Source organism: Cyprinus carpio, chromosome A2 (genome assembly GCF_018340385.1).
Source record: "Cyprinus carpio isolate SPL01 chromosome A2, ASM1834038v1, whole genome shotgun sequence".
NCBI lineage: Eukaryota > Metazoa > Chordata > Actinopteri > Cypriniformes > Cyprinidae > Cyprinus > Cyprinus carpio.
Window position 1 is genome coordinate 23,757,366 of NC_056573.1, and position 22,083 is coordinate 23,779,448.

The 22,083-nt window shown below is 35.2% G+C and overlaps 1 protein-coding gene across 2 annotated transcripts; it reads left to right on the forward strand.

Moving 5' to 3' along the window:
• The first annotated feature begins 820 nt into the window (after positions 1-820).
• LOC109058069 lies at positions 821-19,372 on the forward strand. 2 transcript variants are annotated; one of them, XM_042711579.1, is made up of 7 exons: positions 821-1,113; positions 3,894-4,202; positions 7,227-7,490; positions 7,633-7,761; positions 16,572-16,621; positions 18,952-19,008; positions 19,176-19,372. In XM_042711579.1, the coding sequence occupies exons 1-7, from the start codon at positions 1,059-1,061 to the stop codon at positions 19,218-19,220; spliced, it is 909 nt and encodes a 302-aa protein (XP_042567513.1). In that variant the 5' UTR covers positions 821-1,058; the 3' UTR covers positions 19,221-19,372. The 2 variants fall into 2 exon arrangements, with proteins under 2 accessions (XP_042567513.1, XP_042567521.1); XM_042711587.1 differs by lacking the exon at positions 16,572-16,621 and having other exon boundaries at positions 824-1,113.
• Positions 19,373-22,083: the final 2,711 nt, after the last annotated feature.

A 22,083-nucleotide genomic window follows, 5' to 3' on the forward strand; every position in this document is an offset into this window, starting at 1 on the left:
AAACAATAGACCTCTGCATCACCTAAATATATGGTCAGGACCAAATGCATTAATGTAAATATACTCTTCAAAATCTAAAATAAAATGTTGTGACACTTGTGGTCATGGTTAACTAACAGCCAACAGTGAAAACAACCACTAATTAAAGAAAAAAAAGTTAGTTGAGAAAAGATCAAACATCTTTTGTTTGTAGATGCCATCAGGTGTGACATTGTGTTATTTTGTGTGGTTTCAGTATGCAGATCATTACATGGTTTATATGACAATAACATACCACGTGTTTAGTTTCCAGAGTAGTTTCTGTTTTGTTTTCATCTAAATAAGTTTGAGGATATTCCTATTTCTCATCCTTCATTCATTCTGATCAGCCTTCGTTTCATTAGTGAAGTAGTGAACTCACATACTGCTGAGTAGAAGTAGGAAGTCTCACAACACTGACTGAACGCCGGAAAGTTTTGTTCTTATTTTAATGCTCATGTTTCCGCAACAGATGGAGCTAAGATAAAACTGATTCTTGTGACATCTCACTGTTTCCAAGCAATATAGCAGAGTTTCCTCTGTTGCCTTTTGTAACTTGTGGTTCTTGAAGTCAGTGTCAAAATGTGCAGAGTGTAAAAAGCGTCAGAAAGTATATTTAGCCGAATTCAGAAGTGCTTTATTCCAGCAGAGTAGACGTGATGAAGAGAGGATGTGGTGCAAAGATGAAGTGTGAAATTGTTGTTTGCAAAACTGTCTTTCTTTATAAGTTGTGTAAAAATTGTTACAGATCTTTTGAGTAATAGTCATGGTACATGCAAACACCCATACATTAATGAGATGGAGAGATGTTTGTTGAAATGTGTTTCTACACTTGATTTTCCATTATTTTGTCTTTTTATGTTTATTGGTCTTTTGTATTATTTCTGATTAAAACTCAGAACCTCTGAGGTTTAGCAGGAACTTGTTTTTTTCCCCATCAGTGTGACACTGAACTTCCGTTTCTATAAGGAAGTCACAGCGGCCGCTGGCATTTTGAGTTCTGTTTCTTTTTAAGTTTTTAATCTTTTTAATTAAGGAGAATGTCATTAAATTACCTACTCTTATTACTTCTTTTTCCTCTGACCTTCAAAACAGGTAAATAAAAATGTGTTTATTATACAACTGAATGATTATTAATGGTTATTGTGACAGTGACCGCCAAAAGCATGGTTCAGATATCACTGAGCATTTACTGGAATATTCTGTATAGTATACTACTTTACAACTATACAGTCTGTTCTAGTCTAGTTTCTAATGTGACAGGATTTGATCTCAAGTTTTTATTTTGACCTCTGTTGCAAGCAGAATAAAAAAAAAAGAATTATAAATCATAGGTGTGGTGAGTTTTGTGTAAGTGTGTGATGGTCTTAATCAATCTTTTTGGCAGTTCTGATCACAGACTTCATTATCACATTAAAGCATGTATTTACAGCATGGCTGGTTACTGTGATGTATCTCATCATATCAGTTACACTCTATTAACTCAACTAAAGACAACAGGGTCATTCTGTGACTAATCAACCAAATTTTGAGAAACTTCCCTGGCTCAAATTTTTGATTTTGTTAATATTTTTTACTATAGGAAGACAATCAAAATAGAAAAAAATGGCATTTAAAAAATTTAAAATTTAAAAGAAAAAACTATCAGCTCTATGCAAAGTGACCCACTTTGGTTTTTGTCCACTGAAAATGTGAACAATTTACCAGTTTACTCATGGAGCCGCATTAAGGTCTCCATATCTTTGAAATACCCATATCTATAAAAATGAATTATATGGGGCCTTGAAAATTAAGATTTTAAAAGGAAAGTTTATTAAGAATTAGAATCTAGAAGGATATTACAATCTCTTGAATACTATAGGCATGCAAACTCTGAAAAAAGAATATTTATGGAACTCCTATACTCAGGTATGTTCTACTTCTACGCAACTGTGTTGATAGAAAATCATGAGATTCATTTCTAGATTCAACATTATTTGTTCCTTAGATATTCCTCTTTAATAGAAAAATGTATCAGTAAAATGCCAAATGCCTCAAATTTTATTTCTGAGTATTGAAAATGTGTAAAATTGTTGTTTACTCATGGAGCAGCATGAAGATCTCCATATCTCTGGGATTAAACCATCAAGGGCCATTAAAATGAAGATACCAAAAGGAACGCTTGATTAGAACCAGAATCTAAAAGGGTATTAAGATATCTTTAATGCCTTTTGAGTTTCAGGCATGCAAACTTGAGGCACAAACACACTAAGTGCTTTTTGATGTTTTTGAACTGTCACCATTAGCATATATTGAAACAAAATGGTTTAAGTGAACAGATTTTACTAACAGACCTATCAATCTCTGTAAAAATAAAATAATTATGCTGCCAGCTTTCTAAAGTCATTTTTACACCTGTAAACTGGCTCCAAATCTCAGGTGAAAATTGACATTTTGACCCCCCTTTACAAAATAGTGGATTACACAGTAAATATACATCTGTGACATTAAATATTTATATGTCTGCCTTTCTAAAGAAAAAAAAAACAGCAAAATAAAAAATTTGAGCCAGGAACCTCTGGTTGAGTTGACACGGAATGACCCAATAATTCTTTGTGATCAGTAGAACCATTTTATTACAACAGTTATTTACACAACTCCTTACCACAGTGGATTGAAGTTTCCAATAAAATGATATCTGATCTGATCTAAAACAGACCTTAGGGGCAGGTTGTTCAAAAAGTTTAATCTGGATCAGAATGATCTGGATTTGGAAATGCCATGTTTTGCTATCCAGGACCAGGTCATCCATCTTACTTTTCTGCAGTTTTTTCAAATCAAAATTGGATTAGATCACAGTGATCCAGATATACATCAGCATCCACCGCCATTCATGAGAGTAGCATGATGCATGCGTGTGGTGCTGCGGACATAGAACACGCACCTGCACCTTGTTTACAAGCAGAGGAATGCACACGCTTGTATCGTGTTTCTCTCGTGAATGGCGGTGGACGCCAACAATGATGAAAAAATATATTATTTTACAAACACACAAAAAGTATTCTCGTAGGTTCATACAATTATGGTTGAACCACTGATATCACATGGACTATTTTAACGATGTCCATATATTATGTGTGGATATTGAATGTTACAAATGTTGTATTTTCGGACCAGACCTAAAGTTTCATTACATTTTTGTTTGTGAAATCCACCCTTCTGCTGGGATCAGTATAATCGTCATTTTTGGGATCAAAAGTATCCCAGTCTTACTAAATCTTACTGATAAACATAAAACAGACATTACTTTAACATTTTGTTTGTAGTTTAGTTTGCATTATAAAATGTAAACAAGACCCATTTATTTTTTTTGCTGCATCTGAGTTTTTTTTTTTTTTACTACATCCAAACAGTGAAAATAACAGATTTTGTACATATTAAGAAACTTGTGTTTAATTAAAGTTCTTTGAAATTGAAAATTTGTATTTTCACTCCTTTTGCAGACTGCGTGTTAAACGATACATTTTGAATACTTTATCATTAAAACCTAAACTTTTGACATGTTATTTTGATAAGTGCATTAAAGCTGATACATACTGTATATATCATTTTAAAAATTCTTCATACTTCGAGAGTATAGTTTAAAAAAAATATCAATTAAAAACTTTCTAATTTTTTAAACAAAATATTATAGGCCTTTTTTCACAAATCAGCAGATTTTTTATTTATTTAATTATTTAAGTGTAATGCAGGGGTATTTTATTTATTTTTCATAAATACAATATCTGCATTAATATTAATATCAAAATCTCAAACATTAATATATTTGATCATTCCCATTTCAGAAAAGAAGTGTACAACGGGTCTAGTGAATAAGCATCTTTCTCTCTCTTCAGGGTTCAGTGCTGAGATCTCTGTGTTTGTTCAGACGGGAGATTCTGTTCAGCTGGATATACAGACACAAGAACTATCAGCGTTTGATCTTTTATCCTGGAGTAATGAAAAATCAAAGAGTATAGTTAGATATACAAGTGAAACTAAAAGAGTAAATCTTCACTCTTCCTACAAGGACAGAGTGGATTTCAATGATAAAACCTTCTCTCTGACACTGAAGAACATGCAGAAGACAGACAGTGGACTCTACACAGCAAAAACAATTGGAGAATCAGAGAACAATATTGTTAAATACAGAGTATCTGTTATAGGTGAGTCTGATTTTGCTTGATATGTTCCGGACATATGGCTCATTTATGCTTGGTCTTTATTTTGTGCAATGTTTTAGTACAGGTCAGGTAGTTAAATTAAATGTTTTTTTTATAAAAAAAAAAAAATGTTAAATATGAATTTGATTTTATTCAGTTTATCTGCCACTAGTGCAGATTTAAATTTTACACCAGAAGGTGAATGCTGAAGGCGAATTTAATTCTTTGACTGGAAAAATAAACCAACTGAAAAAATCCCTAAACACAAACACAACTCACAAATGGTTAGAGAATTATTAATAACACAACTAATTCTTTAACTGGGCAAATCAACTGTTAACAGCCGTTAACAGAAGCTGAATGCTGAAGACGAACACAAAGAGGAGAAAATACTGTAGCAGGCAAAGCAAGATCACTGTTCACGATGCGTGAAATATTGGAAGAAAATCCTTAATACTGAATTGGGGGTTTATATGAATGCATCTATGAGGGTAACTCACTCCCTTTAGAAAGCTTTAAATTGTATTTCCTTTTCAACATTAATCCATAAAATAAAAACTAATCAAGCATTCAAAAACCAAGCAAACCTTTAACCAAACAATAAAACATTAATCAGTAATACACTTCATTATTTAATTTTCTGTTTTTCTTATAATAGTGTTATATTTCATCTCTACTGGGCAATTCCTATGTATGTTTGCACTATGTCTGTACTTCTGCACTGGAAGCTCCTGTCGCTAAGAAGACAAATTCCTTGTGTGTGTAAACATATTGGCAGTAAAGCTCTTTCTGAAACACTATATTGCCGCTGTTCCATAAGCCCCTCCTGCTGTCAGAGAGTGAATTTGCATTCTCATTCAGCCCATTTCTGTTTCGTACAGATATGTTTTATGTAGCATAATAACACAAAAAAAATTAAATAACATTCAAAAACTGCTCAAAATATTAAAATGAACAAAAAAACCTAAAAAAACTTATCATAAAACATGAAGCATGTTTGTTTGGGTTGTGATTAAACACAGTGGTTCTGCAACTGTTTCATGCATTCTCAATCATATAAAGGCACAGTAAGGGAACAAAACGCGAATAACCGTTAAACCACCAGAAAAAAAAAAAAAAATTATAAAAAAACTTGATACAGATTTGTGGTCAAACCGCCCAGTACTATCTGCTATAAAGTTTGAGTGGACTGTCAGACATGCATATGCAGTTATGATGCACATTCTGTAAACAGCTATTAAAGGGATAGTTCACCCAAAAATGAAAATTATGTCATTAATGACTCACCCTCATGCCGTTCCAAACCTGTGAGACCTCCGTTCATCTTCGGAACACAGTTTAAGATATTTTAGATTTAGTCCGAGAGCTTTCTGTTCCTCCATTAAGAATGTATGTACGGTATACTGTCCACGTCCAGAAAGGTAATAAAAACATCATCAAAGTAGTCCATGTGACATCAGAGGGTCCGTTAGAATTTTTTGAAGCATCGAAAATACATTTTGGTCCAAAAATATCAAAAACTACGACTTTATTCAGCCTTGTCTTCTCTCCCGGGTCTGTTATAAGCGCGTTCACAACACTGCAGTTTTAGTGATATCCGGTTCGCGAACGAATCACTCGATGTAACCGGATCTTCTTGAACCAGTTCCCCAAATCGAACTGAATCGTTTGAAACGATTCGCGTCAACTATAAGCAAAAGAAAGAAAGAAAGACAGACAGACAAACATATAAACACCGATGACACTCCCTCTGAGTTCAAATAAACCAATATCCCGGAGTAATTCATTTACTCAAACAGTACACTGACTGAACTGCTGTGAAGAGAGAACTGAAGATGAACACCGAGCCGAGCCAGATAACGAATGAAACATTGACTCGTTCTCGAGTCAAGAACCGGTTGCATCGGTTTTCGGATCACCAGTAGTGATGGGAAGTTCTGCTCTTTTCCACGAACCAGTTCTTTCGGACAGTTCGATTCAATAAACCGGTTGCCGAAAACGGTTCACCAGTTCTTTTGCACTCGACGTAATGACTTCATTGGCGATGATTGCCCTTGATTCAAGCCTTCGGTTTACCCGCGCTCATAACATTAGCACAGAATCAGTTCAGAATCAATCACCAAAAGAACCAGCTCGGTTCAGACGCGCTGTGTGTCAGTCTGAATCACGCATGCGCAGTATCATCAGCTCCTCACTTCTCGAACCGGACGCGTCCGACAGAAACGGTTCTTGACTCGAGAACGAGTCAATGTTTCGTTCGTTATCTGGCTCGGCTCGGTGTTCATCTTCAGTTCTCTCTTCACAGCAGTTCAGTCAGTGTACTGTTTGAGTAAATGAATTACTCCGGGATATTGGTTTATTTGAACTCCGAGGGAGTGTCAGCCATGTTAAAAAAGTTAACAGCTTAAGTCATTTGTGGATTAATGCTTATTGTTGACGCGAACCATTTCAAATGATTCAGTTCGATTTGGGGAACTGGTTCAAGAAGATCCGGTTACATCGAGTGATTCGTTCGCGAACCGGATATCACTAAACTGCAGTGCTGTGAACGCGCTTATAACAGACCCGGGAGAGAAGTCAATGCTGAATAAAGTCGTAGTTTTTGATATTTTTGGACCAAAATGTATTTTCGATGCTTCAAAAAATTCTAACCGACCCTCTGATGTCACATGGACTACTTTGATGATGTTTTTATTACCTTTCTGGACCTGGACAGTATACCGTACATACATTTTCAATGGAGGGACAGAAAGCTCTCGGACTAAATCTAAAATATCTTAAACTGTGTTCCGAAGATGAACGGAGGTCTTACAGGTTTGGAACGCCATGAGGGTGAGTCATTAATGACATAATTTTCATTTTTGGGTGAACTATCCCTTTAAAATGTCATCTTACAACTGTTTCAGGATGTATTAGTAACCCATTTTAAACTCAATGTTGCTTGTTTTACAGTTGATCAACTAATGTAACTTTGAGATACCCGAGTTTCTTTTTTTTTCCCCATTTTTTTTCAAATGTGTGTTTCAGATGCTGTGGAGGCTCCTGTGCTGACTGTGAACTCAAAATGGCTCAGCGGTAACTTCTGTACTGTGAACTTCACATGCAGAGCTCATGAGCTCATGATTGACTCTAGCTATCAGAACAACAGCTGCTCTCCAGAGAAAGTGACATCACAGATCAACACTCTCATCCTGGACTGCTATGAGGGATTCATCATCTGTAACCACAGCAACCCTGTCAGCTGGAAAAAAGAGAGAATAAACATCACACAGCTCTGTGACGATAATAAAAGTAGCTGACCAAACACACACACACACACACACACACACACACACAAAAGTATCTAATTTTGGTTTACCAAATCTAGTCTAGTGAACTCAGAAAACATGAGCTGTCAACTGTAATTCTTAATGATAAACATCTAATTTTCCAGAGAACGACTCAAAGAATGACCAGACTGGTTCATCTCTCCTGTGGCCAGTAGTTGCTTCGGTGGCAGTGGCAGTGATCATTTTGATAATAATATGTCTTTCAGTCTTTCTGTACTGCAGACGTAAAAAAGGTATGTCCATGTTGCCTCGCATACATTCTCTATGAAAAACGTCTCAGGTTATGAATGTAACCATGGTTCCCTGAGTAGGGAACAAGACACTGCCTCCTCTGGGGGTCACTATGGGGAACACCTCGTCGTGACCCGTGTCTGAAGCATACATTGAAAAAACACCAACGAGTTGGCCGGCGACAGCCTCTGACGTCACTACCGGCGCGACTATAAACAGGCACCGGGAGAACACGTCATTCACTTCTTCGTCTGAAGCTGGCGTCCGAAGCATGGCAGGGAGCTAGAGGACGCAGTGTCTCATTCCCTACTCAGGGAACCATGGTTACATTCGTAACCTGAGACGTTCCCTTTCAAGGGAACTTCGAACTGCGTCCTCTAGGGGTCGCTATGGGGAACAGTATACCCACGCCGCCATGCTGAGGGGATTGCAGGCCAGAATCATGGCGAACACTAAGTATCAACTCTACCACTTCCATGGGAGTTGCCCCTGGGATGTTTAAACAGCTGTCTGTGACAGTACCCCTTATGGCCAAAGGCCTAAGCTACATACCCAACTTAATTGTTAGGGCCTCGGCCCGGGGTAGAGCTGAAGGCTTGGAATCAGGAAAGATTCCTTTAAAGGGATACTGCAAAGAACCTAGCATTTTATACTAAGTCTTGCCTGTCACACAGGGGCTACCGCTTGCTCTCGCAAAAGCTTGCTGAAGGAGCTGTCTCAACAGATCTCCAGTAGCAACACCCTGTTTAGATAGGTATCCAAGGATACATAGGTGGAGTGGCGCCCAAGATGAACAGGGCTTTTACCAACTCAAGAAAGGGCACGAAGCAACCGCTCGAAGCCCTCACCATATAGGATTTGGGTCCTGAACTGCGGGAAGCAGATGGCTGCCTTTTTTTCTCGGAAAGAGAGACGAACGAGAGCGGAGCTTTTTCCTTGAAAAAACACTCACAATGCACGTAGATTGCCTCCTCAAAGACATCGCATGCGTGCTCTTTACCCAAACAAATAACGCAAAGATCGTGTGTGTCATCGGGTGTCAAATAACGCCGACAGGGATTCACACATTGTCTAAACGCTTGCTAGTAGTCGCCATGATAGACAGAGAAAGAGCACTCTTACCGGTTCTTTCAGATGCACGCTTCAAACAAAACAGTCAGTTTTGAAGACGAAGAAGAGAATGACGTGTGCTCCCGGTGCCTGTTTATAGTAGCGCCGGTAGTGACGTCAGAGGCTGTCGCCGGCCAACTCGTTGGTTTTTTTTCAATGTATGCTTCAGACACGGGTCACGACGAGGTGTTCCCCATAGCGACCCCTAGAGGACGCAGTTCGAAGTTCCCTTGAAAGGGGACTGATCGCTGTTCATCAGTTTGATCAATTAAGTACTTTACTGTTTTGTAGACTAATTAAAAAGGATAATGAAAATGATTTATGCCATTTCTTCTCTTTTAGTCAGTATTAATACACAGTCTTAATTCTAATAGTGATTTTTCTGGTTAAAATTGCAATTTGCTATTTAAAACACATTAATATTTTTTTTAAAACAAATTAACAATAAAATAACAATATAATAAGTAGATTGAAAGTTAATGACAAGATAATAACAACACAAATCCTATAACACAACAAAATACTATACTACAAAAAAAAAAACCTTTAACAGTAAACACTCATTTAGCCTATAACTGTACATCATATGATATTATGATAAAATTCTTTGACAGTAATTTCTTTTTTTTCAGTAATTTTTTATCAGGAGGTACGTAAATTAAAAAAAAGAATGCATGGGGGGGGGGTCCCTAATATGGACAAAGACATCCAGCTGTTGCTGTGACTGAATAAAAAGATATGCTGTGTTCCCAGTGCCATACCAAGGCTCCAAACAAAAAAATCAAATAAGGAGCCATAAGCTCCTTCAAACAAACTTTGGCGCCAAATAATTTTTTTAGGTGCCACGGAATAAATGTGTTTTTTTGTTGTTTGTTTTTACTCATACTGTCATGTGTTTATGTCTCATCTTCTCTTGTCTTTATCAGCATTTTAATCCAACTTGTAGATGTCCTGGGAACTAAGGTTCATTTAAATCGGGAACTAAATGTCTTTTCCAACTAGAAAACTATACAGTCGCAAAGAATTGTTAATTTTACATAATCTGTGCCTATGTCGCAGACCATAATTATTTCAGCATCACTTGGCCATCACTTGAGTGTAGTTTGGGCTCCCCCTCAATGCATCCTATAAATGCTGTTATATGCATGCACACATCCAGTCTGTTTTTCTTCATTAGTAACATGCAATTATAAAGGAGGTGTTGAATTTTACCATTAGCTCCTTGCATTCTTTCTTATGTAACTGAACAAGTTTAGTAAAACTATGAATATGCAATATAGCAGATAAATTTAGCAAAATTCTCCTATTTCTGGTTGTTTTTTTCTAGCTGATTGATGAGCTTATGCTGAATGGTTATTTGAAGGTAAATATTGTTACATGGCATTGTTTACAAGCTTTACACATTTTCCACAGTTTGAAACACTTTATTTATTGAAAGATTTATTTCAAACATTCGGCTGACGTTAATAAGTGAGTTTGGAGTAAAAACATGTTATTAAATGTGGTATTTTCATGTGCTTTCAGATGGAGTAGCATTTACTACACAGAGCTGTAGTTCACTGAGAAGCTAAGCAAACAACTGTCATTATCACAAACGATTTCTTCGATTTCATAATCGTACAATTATATCATCCGCAATTTTTTGCATAACTTTACAGTGAACTATGGCTCTGTGTAGTAAATGCTGCTCCATCTGAAAGCACATGATGGAGATTTACTACTGATTACAGAACCGGCTTACTGACAAGATGTGCATGATAAATCGCATTCAATTAATTGTGCAGCCCTAATAGTATGCAAATTTTCTGTACTAAATGAATACCAGAACCACCTACTATACTTGCCAGAATCTGCTAAATATAACTCAAGTTCACTGAAATCAGTACAGAAGTTGTGTTTGGAATGGCATACCGTACAACTCCTACTATAGTGCAGTATGCATGTAATTCCCGGATTACTTGCTAAATTTGCTGAAATCTGATATATGCATCTGAAGACATTGCATGGGATACTGTTTCTCACAATGCAATGCGCTACACGTGATGTTTCATCTTCAGATGCGTGAGTGAACTGGAGGCGGGGGATAGTAATTATAAATGTAACACTTTTATATGTACTAATATACATGTTAGTGTAAACTACAAACTAATGTTCTGTACAGTATCTTAAACAATATCATTAGTAGGACATAAATTGTACCTTAATCTCTATGCCACATTTCCAATCAAGGCAAATGGCGCCACCTTTTTCCTCTATATCACTTAACAGGGCTGTCCATTTTTTTTTTTATTTAATTTTTTTTTTTATTAATTTCGATTTTCGTTTAATTTAAAATAAAAATTTAATTTTAGGTGTGCGTCAGGCTGCCTTATCAGAGGCAAACAAGATGCGATGATGATGTAAGTGTTGTTGCATTTTAATGTTTTTCTTAGGTTATCTAGTTGAACCCACTAGATGCAGTGCTGCTAAGTAACGCATTCAAAATATTGCGGAAAAAGAGAACATTAATGCGGAGATTTTGTTGTTTACGTCAAAACTGAAACCAAACTGTTCACACAAGCCGAATGCATATACGTGCATTTGTAATATTTTGCTCGATGCGCTCTCTTGTGGCCTCAGGAAAGAAGCCAAAAGCTTTTTTCCCCCTAACTGAAATTATGCCTTTTAAATTTGAATATAATTTGAATATTGATAATATTTAAGTACAAAATTCGTGATAGCCCTAGTCAGCACTATTATTTCAAAGATATTAAATAATTAATAATAATATTTAAATAAAAATAATATTTAAATTATGCAAACAGAATTCAATTCTGCTGTAAAGCTGCTCTAAATAAAAACGGAGTGTCTATTTACTCAAAGTACAAAAAGTCCAATTTGTTGGCAGAGTACAGTAACTCCACCCACCAATGCCTGGCTGCAATAACAAGACATATTCGCTTCGTTTAGTGTGAACACACCATAAGAAGGGCTTCAATGTCCCAATAATGTGGAATTCATTTAATAATATTAATGAATATGATCACTTACTCTCAATATGTTATTACATACTAGGGCTGCACAATTAATCGAATTTCGAATTGCGATTACAATTATGGATGCCACAATTACGTAATCGTTCAAAGTGGCAATTAATCTTTCAAAGTCCACTTATTATATTCTGCACGCTTAAGATATGTTTTTTTTTTTCCTTTCTACATGTTATCTTAAGGGTTTTTCCATTGTTTTAGTTTTAGTATAACATTATAATACCATTCATATTTTTTATATATATTTAAAGAAGAAACCATTTCGATGTATATTTGACATTTGAGGCTTAATAGTATTGAAAAGCACTAAAGGTTTTTCAGTTAGAGTGTTTTCAGCTTTATTTTCATATAAAAATACGGCATGCAGTTGCATCAAACAATGGTATAAACATCAATCAATGTAAATTGTCATAATTGTAATTAATAATTGCAATTACAATTTCAATGGAATAATCGACAATTATAATTTTTGTAGGGCTGCAACAACTAATCGATAAAATCAATTATTATCGATTATGAAAATCATCGACAACAATTCTCATTATCGATTAGTCGGGTCTGCCCACAGTGCACTTCCAACTTCAGCCAGTCGCGTCAAATTAATTAAAGCACTGTATTAGCATTTCTATGGACAAAATGCATATATATAAAATAGTGGAGGAAACATAACAAGATGCTGCAGGAGAGTTATGTGATCCAAGCTGCCCAAAACATGAGAATTCTTTATTTTAAGCTTTAAGCTAATGCATTAGCGCAGGGGTGGCGAACTCCGGTCCTGGAGAGCCGCAGCCCTGCAGAGTTCAGCTACAACCCTAAATAAAACTCACCTGCCTGTAGATTTCTAGTAAACCTTCAGACTTGATTAGCTTGCTCAGGTGTGTTTGATTAGGGTTGAAGCAAAACTCTGCAGGGCTGCGGTTCTCTAGGTCCGACGTTCGCCACCCCTGCATTAGCATAATGGCTTGCCCTGTCAGGTGCTTTGACTGATGCGTGTGCGTCCTCAGCGCAAAAAACAAACAAACATGTGAAATGCGTGAAATGCTGTAAACTGCGAAAATCCAAATGAACTGAACAAGATCGACTCCAACTACTAGATGTCAATTAATGCACGCATGACACCTGCTCTACTTATGCACTGATTCCATTTTGTATGAGCAATTTATGATATATTAATGCAGAACAGAACATTTTTATTCGCAAACATGTCTGTATTTGTACAAATCGCTGGGTCCGGGTCTGTTGTGAGCGCGTTCACGATGCTGCAGTGACGCCGCTGACGTATGAAAGAAAGAAACTTAAAGAAAATTAAAGACCAGATTATCAGAGCATAAAAATGCGATTAGAGTCTGCAATCCGTTATACCCCATGGTCCTACATTATAGAGATATGAATCATGGTAGTCCAAGTACATTAAAAATTATAGGCATTGAACATATTCCAAAATCTATAAGGGGAGGAGATAGGGCTAATAGGCTGTTACAGAGAGAGTCTTTCTGGATTTATACATTGAAAGCAACTACATTACCAGGCTTAAATGGAGAACTAGATTTTGTACCATTTTTGTAATGTGTTTAAATTTGTTTTATTTATTTTTTTATTCTATTTTATTGTGTGAGACATGCTCTTTGAAATGTGTTTCTTTCTTCAAGCTGCTTTACATAGAGCGACCAGGTGTTTCTAATTTGAATAATTAGCTGCTGTTAAATTAACCCTGATGATGTTGGTTACGCACACCCTGATGAAGGCATGTAGCCGCAACGCGTAGATGTACATCTCACCAAAAGAGTTTTAACGTATAAAGCCAGTGATGTAATAAAGGCTTTTTAACTTTTCACTACAATTCGAGTGCCTTGGAGTTCTTGTCCTTAAATAAAATATAATCCGTTTTGGGTAAATCTAACAGGTAATCTTTGGTCTTTATTCAATTAATCTATTAATATGTTAAAATGAAAATAAAAAGAGGCAATACTGTTTGATATAATATTTAGTTTCATATAGGCCTACATTTCCCTGAACTACATTCCTGCGGCTATTATTATTTTTAAATGAAAACGAAAGGAGGCGGTGGTGTTTTTTGTTCAAGTTTGATTGTTATAGTTTTCTTGTTTTCAAATGATAAATGGAGCTAGCCTCCAAAAGGAATCACTGTCTCGTTGCTGCATTCTCATGACACTATAACACAACACAACACTGGTCCAATCACAAATGACAATTTTTTACGATACTGTTGAGAGTGTATTTGCAATAAGGGGATAACAGTGTGTAATTGTCTGAATATAAATATCAGACGCTTCATAACCGCCTTGTACAGGATAAAGAAATGACACTGTGGTCAAATTGAACGTGTGTTCCTGCAGACCATTACTCTTACCTATTGGTTACCACTCAGTTTGTGATTTTATTCATATTAATCATCTTTATCATTTTAATTTTTTAATGCAGAGATTTAATTTATATTCACTCCATACAATGCATAACAAATTTATGTAAGGTTTTTTTTAACAAATTATGGTTTGTGCCACTGCTGCTCTAAACTAACAGTACTGGTGAATACCAAAAATAATTTTTTAGTTTTCTGTATGGGTTAGTCCTCCAATATGCGTAAGCTCTTTAGTAACAGTAGTAGGTCGTTTCTAATTCTATTATATAATTATTGCTGTTATCTATGAAAGAAAGGCAGAGAGCTTTATAGTTTTTTTTTCGATACTCAATTAGTCAAAAAGTACTTAAATAATGCCAGCAAGAATGCAAGCTGTTTTGAAGGCCATTTTTGTTATGTGAATAAATACTTTTAATTTGTAAGTTTATAAGTTTATTTGCCCAATAAATGACAATTACATTTTTTGATTTAAACAATTTTTTTGACAGATTCCTAAAATTCCTAAAATGTGTTCTCTCTTTATTATGGCAGGTGGTCTAATAAATTGTTAAGCACTGTATGTTTTCATAGCATTTAATTGGAACTTTAGTTTGAAGGACACTGGACAGAATGTGGAATAGTATGTTTTTTGGGGGATAAATAAATAAAAAAAATTTAGTGTAAAAAGAATTTATAATTTTTTACACTTAGTGTAACTCGAATATATCACTTTTCCACTTAGTGTAACTGCCAAAAATAAAATAATATCATTGATCAGTTAAAGACAGCTCAGTATTGATTGATTTCAGTTCAATATGTAAAGTTAATTAATTATGAAATGAGTTCAATTGGGCAATATAGCATTGTTTACTAGTATGAACCCTTATTAACAAGCCTTTGTAAAAATAATGGTTAGCATTAAAATAATTAAAATAATGGTTATTTATTTGTAAAGTAACAGCCTCGACAGCTGTGCTGAATTAGTGTTCAGTGTTTGTCATGTGACAACACTAGCATACATACAAACATGTTGTTGCATATTGTATACTGTTTCACACACTATTCTTAAAAAAATTGTAGGCAGTATGCACTACTGGGCAGTAAGCAGTAAGCTAGTGTGCCATTTCAAACACAGCCATAGAAATGCTTGAACTGATTAAACGTGAAGACAATAAATACACGACTGTGACAATATATGGTTTATCTGTGTTCTTTAAGCCATCTTGGGCATTTTCATTATAATAAAGTAAATTTATAATCAATTGCTAAACAACATAGCCTTTATTACAGTATATAATATATTTTCTGCCTCATTCAAACACCCGACTGATGTTGTGGAGTAAAATCATGTTATTAAATGTTCTCTTTTGTTGGACAAAAGATTTATAAATGCTTCTCATTAAGTTTGGGAAGATGTTTGATGTTTTGCTTTTTCAGGTGCACGTTATAAGTGACTCAACCTCACAGCGCTTGCAGAGATCGAGCAGCATTTACTACTGACACTGTGCAGATGTTTTTTAATTCACAAAACAATTGCAACTAAACAAAATCACCAATCCAAATCAATATCATTAATTCATTCAAACCAAACAAACACCACAAAAAAAAACTATATAACAAAACTTTAATAGTTCGTTTTAATAGTTTTTGTCTCTACTGAATATCCTCTGATCAGATCAGTTAAACTTCTAGTAACCAACTAGTAAAGATCTTTAAAAACAACTCTTTTTTTATTTGCTTTTAGAACAAGACAAATAGGACATACAGCAACTATTCATTACTCATTCAGCAACTAACAACTATTTATCTTTAACTACAGTACATTCTAGTTTTTCTAGTTGTTCCAGTTTAGAGCTTAATTTTTAGATTCCATATTCACCTCAACACAACACAACCTGTTCAGGTTTAAATGTCAATGTTTTGCACATAACTAAAGAGGACAGAAGCATATTTGTTCTTTGCTGGTGCCAAAAAAACAAGGAATAGCAAACAATCATTCAAGAAAATCCAGAATAAGTAGCAGAAGCAAACAAATGCAATGGATTACTAAAGAATAATGTAATCGTTATTGTTATATTCATTTATAACTGAAATGGTTTACAAGATACAGTACCTGTTGTTTCAACCTTCGGATGCATAAGTTCCACAACACAATGAAACTGAATTTAGAGCAGTTTAGAATTAACAGCCAATATACACATCTTCTGTTCTTACTAAAATGCATGCTACATTTAATTTAATAAAATACCATGAGTATTCTTTATTATTTGAACTCTTGATGTTAATATATTGCTGTAAATTCTAAACCTTATAGGTGCCCAGGACGAGGTAGTAGAAGGTAATACAGTCTATGCTCAAATTGAGGTAAGCTTCAGATTACTTTTCATCGTTAAGCTCAAAGACATCACTGATGTCATGTGGTACAGTTCTATTTATTCATATCAGACTTAAAAAATATACAGTCGTGGCCAAAAGTTTTGAGAATTACAAAAATATTAGTTTTCAAAAAGTTTGCTGCTAAACTGCTTTTAGATCTTTGTTTCAGTTGTTTCTGTGATGTACTGAAATATAATTACAAGCACTTCATACGTTTCAAAGGCTTTTATCGACAATTACATGACATTTATGCATAGAGTCAGTATTTGCAGTGTTGGCCCTTCTTTTTCAGGACCTCTGCAATTCGACTGGGCATGCTCTCAATCAACTTCTGGGCCAAATCCTGACTGACAGCAACCCATTCTTTCATAATAACTTCTTGGAGTTTGTCAGAATTAGTGGGTTTTTGTTTGTCCACCCGCCTCTTGAGGATTGACCACAAATTCTCAATGGGATTAAGATCTGGGGAGTTTACAGGCCATGGACCCAAAATTTCAACATTCTGGTCCCCGAGCCACTTAGTTATCACTTTTGCCTTATGGCACGGTGCTCCATCGTTCTGGAAAATGCATTGTTCTTCACCAAACTGGGTTGTTGGAAGAAGTTGCTGTTGGAGGGTGTTTTGGTACCATTCTTTATTCATGTCTGTGTTTTTGGGCAGAATTGTGAGTGAGCCCACTCCTTTGGATGAGAAGCAACCCCACACATGAATGGTGTCAGGATGCTTTACTGTTGGCATGACACAGGACTGATGGTAGCGCTCACCTTTTCTTCTCCGGACAAGCCTTTTTCCAGATGCCCCAAACAAGGGCGGAAAGGGGCTTCATCGGAGAATATGACTTTGCCCCAGTCCTCAGCAGTCCATTCACTATACTTTCTGCAGAAGATCAATCTGTCCCTGATGTTTTATTTGGAGAGAAGTGGCTTCTTTGCTGCCCTTCTTGACACCAGGCCATCTTCCAAAAGTCTTCGCCTCACTGTTGTGTGCAGATGCGCTCACACCTGCCTGCTGCCATTCCTGAGCAAGCTCTGCACTGGTGGCACTTAGGAGACGATCCTGGCGCTTGCTGGACTTTCTTGGATGCCCTGAAGCCTTCTTTACAAGAATTGAACCTCTTTCCTTGAAGTTCTTGATGAACCTATAAATTGTTGATTTAGGTGCAATCTTAGTAGCCACAATATCCTTGCCTGTGAAGCCATTTTTATGCAACGCAATGATGGCTGCACGCGTTTCTTTGCAGGTCACCAATGGTTAACAATGGAAGAACAATGATTTCAAGCATCACCCTCCTTTTAACATGTCAAGTCTGCCATTCTAACCCAATCAGCCTGACATAATGATCTCCAGCCTTGTGCTCGTCAACATTCTCACCTGAGTTAACAAGATGATTACTGAAATGATCTCAGCAGGTCCTTTAATGACAGCAATGAAATGCAGTGGAAAGGTTTTTTGGGATTAAGTTAATTTTCATGGCAAAGAAGGACTATGCAATTCATCTGATCACTCTTCAAAACATTCTGGAGTATATGCTAATTGCTATTATAAAAAACTTAAGCAGCAACTTTTCCAATTTCCAATATTTATGTAATTCTATGTCATGTAATACTGAAAAATTACAACACACAAATCAGTGGCACCCAAAATGTTTAAAACACGTATCTGCCTTTTATCTTTGTCAACATTGTATAGCAAAATTATCACCAAATATCACCCAAACAAGAGACATAACTATATTATTTAACGGCAATATTTGACTTTGCATAGCAGAAAGCATTTAAACATTTCGGTTATAAACAGAAGAAATTACTCAAGAAAACACTTGAAAAAACAGAATATGCCCAAACCTGAATAAATCCTTCAGCAACTAAAACAATTATCTGGATTGATTATTAAAATTTACTTTTTGTCATCAGCAAAGATTATCAATGTTTATGTCACTAATGTGAAAAGAGTCATGCAGGTTCACAGTGAAAATAATTAATATACTGTAATAGTTGTTAAAAAACAAACAAACAAACAAAAAACAATAAAGTAGCACAATGTAGCATTTCGAATTATAAAAACAAAGTAAAATTGACTTTAGTAAAAAGTCATTGTTGATTAATTCAGCAGGGCCCGTATTCACAAAACATTTTATCTTACCACTAAGAGTTCTCCTAAATAGAAGTAAAAGTTTTTAGCTTTAGCTTTTGTTTTTAAAGTATATGCACACACTATTACTCCTTGATAGAACATTATACTATACTATACATTATACTATACTATACTATACTATACTATACTATACTATACTATATGTTTTGTTTAAAAATTTCAGGCTCAGGAAATGCAGAAACTTAACAGTGACGGCCATATATATGATACTCCAGACCGGGTGAGAATAATCTAAAAAAAATGAACATGCTATGATTTTATAAAATGCTTGTTGTATATGTTGTATATACATGAATGTTTTATTCAATTGTTTAGTTTAGTACATGTTCAGCTAAACATAATTATTCAGGAATGCATTTTAAATATACTATTTTTATATTCCATTAGGTTGAAGCCCAGACACAAAAGGAAACTGGAGATAATCTTCCCTAAACAACCTACAGCACAGTAGGACAGCAACAAAAAAACAAAATCACCTCTGAAACAGACCTTACAATTTATTCAGAGGTGAACAAACCATTAAACAAAAAACCACCCACTGATGATGCTTAAAATAAAACCGTGGCTAATTGTCACATGATGAAGCTGTCACAAGGCTTGTTCTCAAAATGGCATCCCACCCTTACTATCTCAGCCATATCTTTATATGGTAGAAATAATGAGAACAGTATACTAGTATGCTACTCTGAAATTAAGCCAAAGCTGTTCAATTAAGGTATGCTTTCTCTAGCAGTGGTTTAGTATATTGGATTCAAGCATTCAGTTCCAAATGGTCTAATTTTTATTTTTATTTTTATTTTTTTGTGTGTGCGTGAATTTGAATTATACCATAAATTAGATTTTCCACGCAGAACTTTATAATTTTCACAAATAATCCAAAAGTGAATTAACTGGAGTGTACTGTGACAAAAAACCTCACATGGGAATTCAGTATAGTTTAGTACAGTAGTTGGATATATTTACCTCATTTACCATGATCTCATGTTATATTGAACATTTCAATTCAAGTAGTATGAAGCCAGACCATCTAATGAAGCACAAATGCAAATACCGTATTAGTTATACCTACAGTTTAAAAGCCAAATCATGAGGTTTTTTTTTTTTTTTTTTTTGTGCATTTTGATAGACAACCACTAGGTGGAGACATGTCTTATTTCTGGCCATATGTTTCTCATTTATTTATTACTTTATATCATATTTAAATTGTACTTTTGTTGATTCTTGGATTAGTCTTGGAGATATTTCCTGAGATAACCTTTTAAACAAACTCTGGCTCTCAACCATATGCTCAGCATTATGCGGTGAATATTATTGAGAAGGGACCCAATTTTCCTGATGAACATGACTGTAGATCCATCGAAATGCAAGTGTGCAACTTTAAATGAACCAGCTATATAAAAAACAAAGAACAAAAAAACCAAAAATAAAAACATACATATGATAACAAATAATGAACAAATTAGCGTACACAGGTATAATATGAGATAAAACAAACAACAGTAGTCCATGTACAGTATAAAAACACACACAAACAAAACATGCCAAAAACAAAAAGTAGAAGCTATTATGTCAGGAGTAGGATCACTGCTGATTTCAGATATATACCCAGCTAATATACATTACATAAATGTGTGTTCAGGTGACCCTACCTTCCGAAGCGATGTCGTTCTTTTGAGTAGGAGCATTTCTATTAGTGGAATGAACTATTCAGAAGGATTTTTCCCCCATAAATTGCAGCAATAGCCGATGAGAGTGAAATGATAGTATTGGGACTGAAGCAAAAGTTTGGTTTATAAGTCACTTTAATAGCCGAATAGAATAAATATAAAAAAAAAAAATGCACTTGAAATGTTGGCTATTTATGACTTGATTGTTTGACACTTATCAACATAAAATATGGTTGTTTTAATATAATTTTATTATGAATATTTTACATTTTTATTAAGCCACACAATTTTTAAACAAAAAACAATTTTTTAAATAAACAGCAGTAGTATATTTGCTTAAATATGGCTTTAATGTATGTTTTTATGTAATTTGCCTAATTTTGCAGTAAGTAGCAATAAACAAAAATCAAATATTTCTTCTAAAATATGAAAACTAAAAAAAAGGTTAAAATAATTACAACAAAAACCATAAACCAAATTATGACAATATTCAATTTGCAATATCAAGCAGCATCATGAGCTGTTTTGTAGATAAAAATAACTAGAAGCGAATGACACCAGAAGCCTTGCACATATAAGGTGGCTGCGCCCAATCTTACATAAAAAAACTAAATAATAATTAAAAAAATTGTGTCATATATACTACACTGGAATAATAGGGATCATGTAATGGATTTACATGATGACAAGGTGAATTGTTTGTGTTTGCGGAAATGAGTAGTTGTACTTCACATACCTCCTTGGGTGCTTCGGTATCCTGCAGATTATTGAAATAATAAACGCGGACTTAGGTGAGAACAGGGGAGTATTCCAGAAAGCAAGGTTAACGTTCCGTGACATATACCCTGAACTCTCAGCTGATTAACCCAAATCTGGCTTATTTGAGGTATGCTGGTTCCATAAACGTGTCTGGGAGTAAATTCAGTCAGCTTAGAGTATGTTCCCATTTAACACACAAGACAATCTCAACAGAGCGATGAATCACCATGGAAACCATGCTGCTTCTTTCTTCTTCTTTTGTTCAATTGTCATTTATTTACATACTTACTGATGGTAATGGTAACAAAATCTATGAGAGTAAAAAAAAAACATGTACAAACAAATCCAAATTAAACCCTGCGGCTGGTGACAACACATTGATGTCCTAAGACATGAAACGATTGGTTTGTACGAAAAACCGAACAGTATTTATTTAATTTTTTACTTCTAATACACCACTATGTCCAACTGCCTTGAGCGTGTGCACAGCATCCGTCAATTCCGGCGCTTGCATAAACTACGCCAGAGTGCGTACACAACTCACGCATGCTGTGCGCGAGCTCAAGGTAGTTGGACATAGTGGTGTATTAGAGGTAAAAAATTATATAAATACTGTTCGGTTTCTTGCACAAATCGATCGTTTCTTAGGACATCAATGTGTAAACCACAGGGTTTAATTAGGATTTGTCTGTGCATGATTTAATAAATTTTGTTACCATTGCCATGCATTATATGACTGACAGACTGCTATGGTTGGAGTAAAAAATCATCATTTGTGTTCTACTGAAGAAACAAAGTCACCTACATCTTGGATGCCCTGGGGGTAAGCAGATAAACATCAAATTTTCATTTTTGGGTGAACGATCCCT

Bases quoted from the DNA above. Each gene is read 5' to 3' on its own strand.
- LOC109058069 (XM_042711579.1), top strand. From the start codon at position 1,059: ATGTCATTAAATTACCTACTCTTATTACTTCTTTTTCCTCTGACCTTC. The intron at 7,491-7,632 runs GTAGCTGACCAA...CTAATTTTCCAG, and splicing joins GCTCTGTGACGATAATAAAA to AGAACGACTCAAAGAATGAC. The intron at 16,622-18,951 runs GTAAGCTTCAGA...TAAAAATTTCAG, and splicing joins CAGTCTATGCTCAAATTGAG to GCTCAGGAAATGCAGAAACT.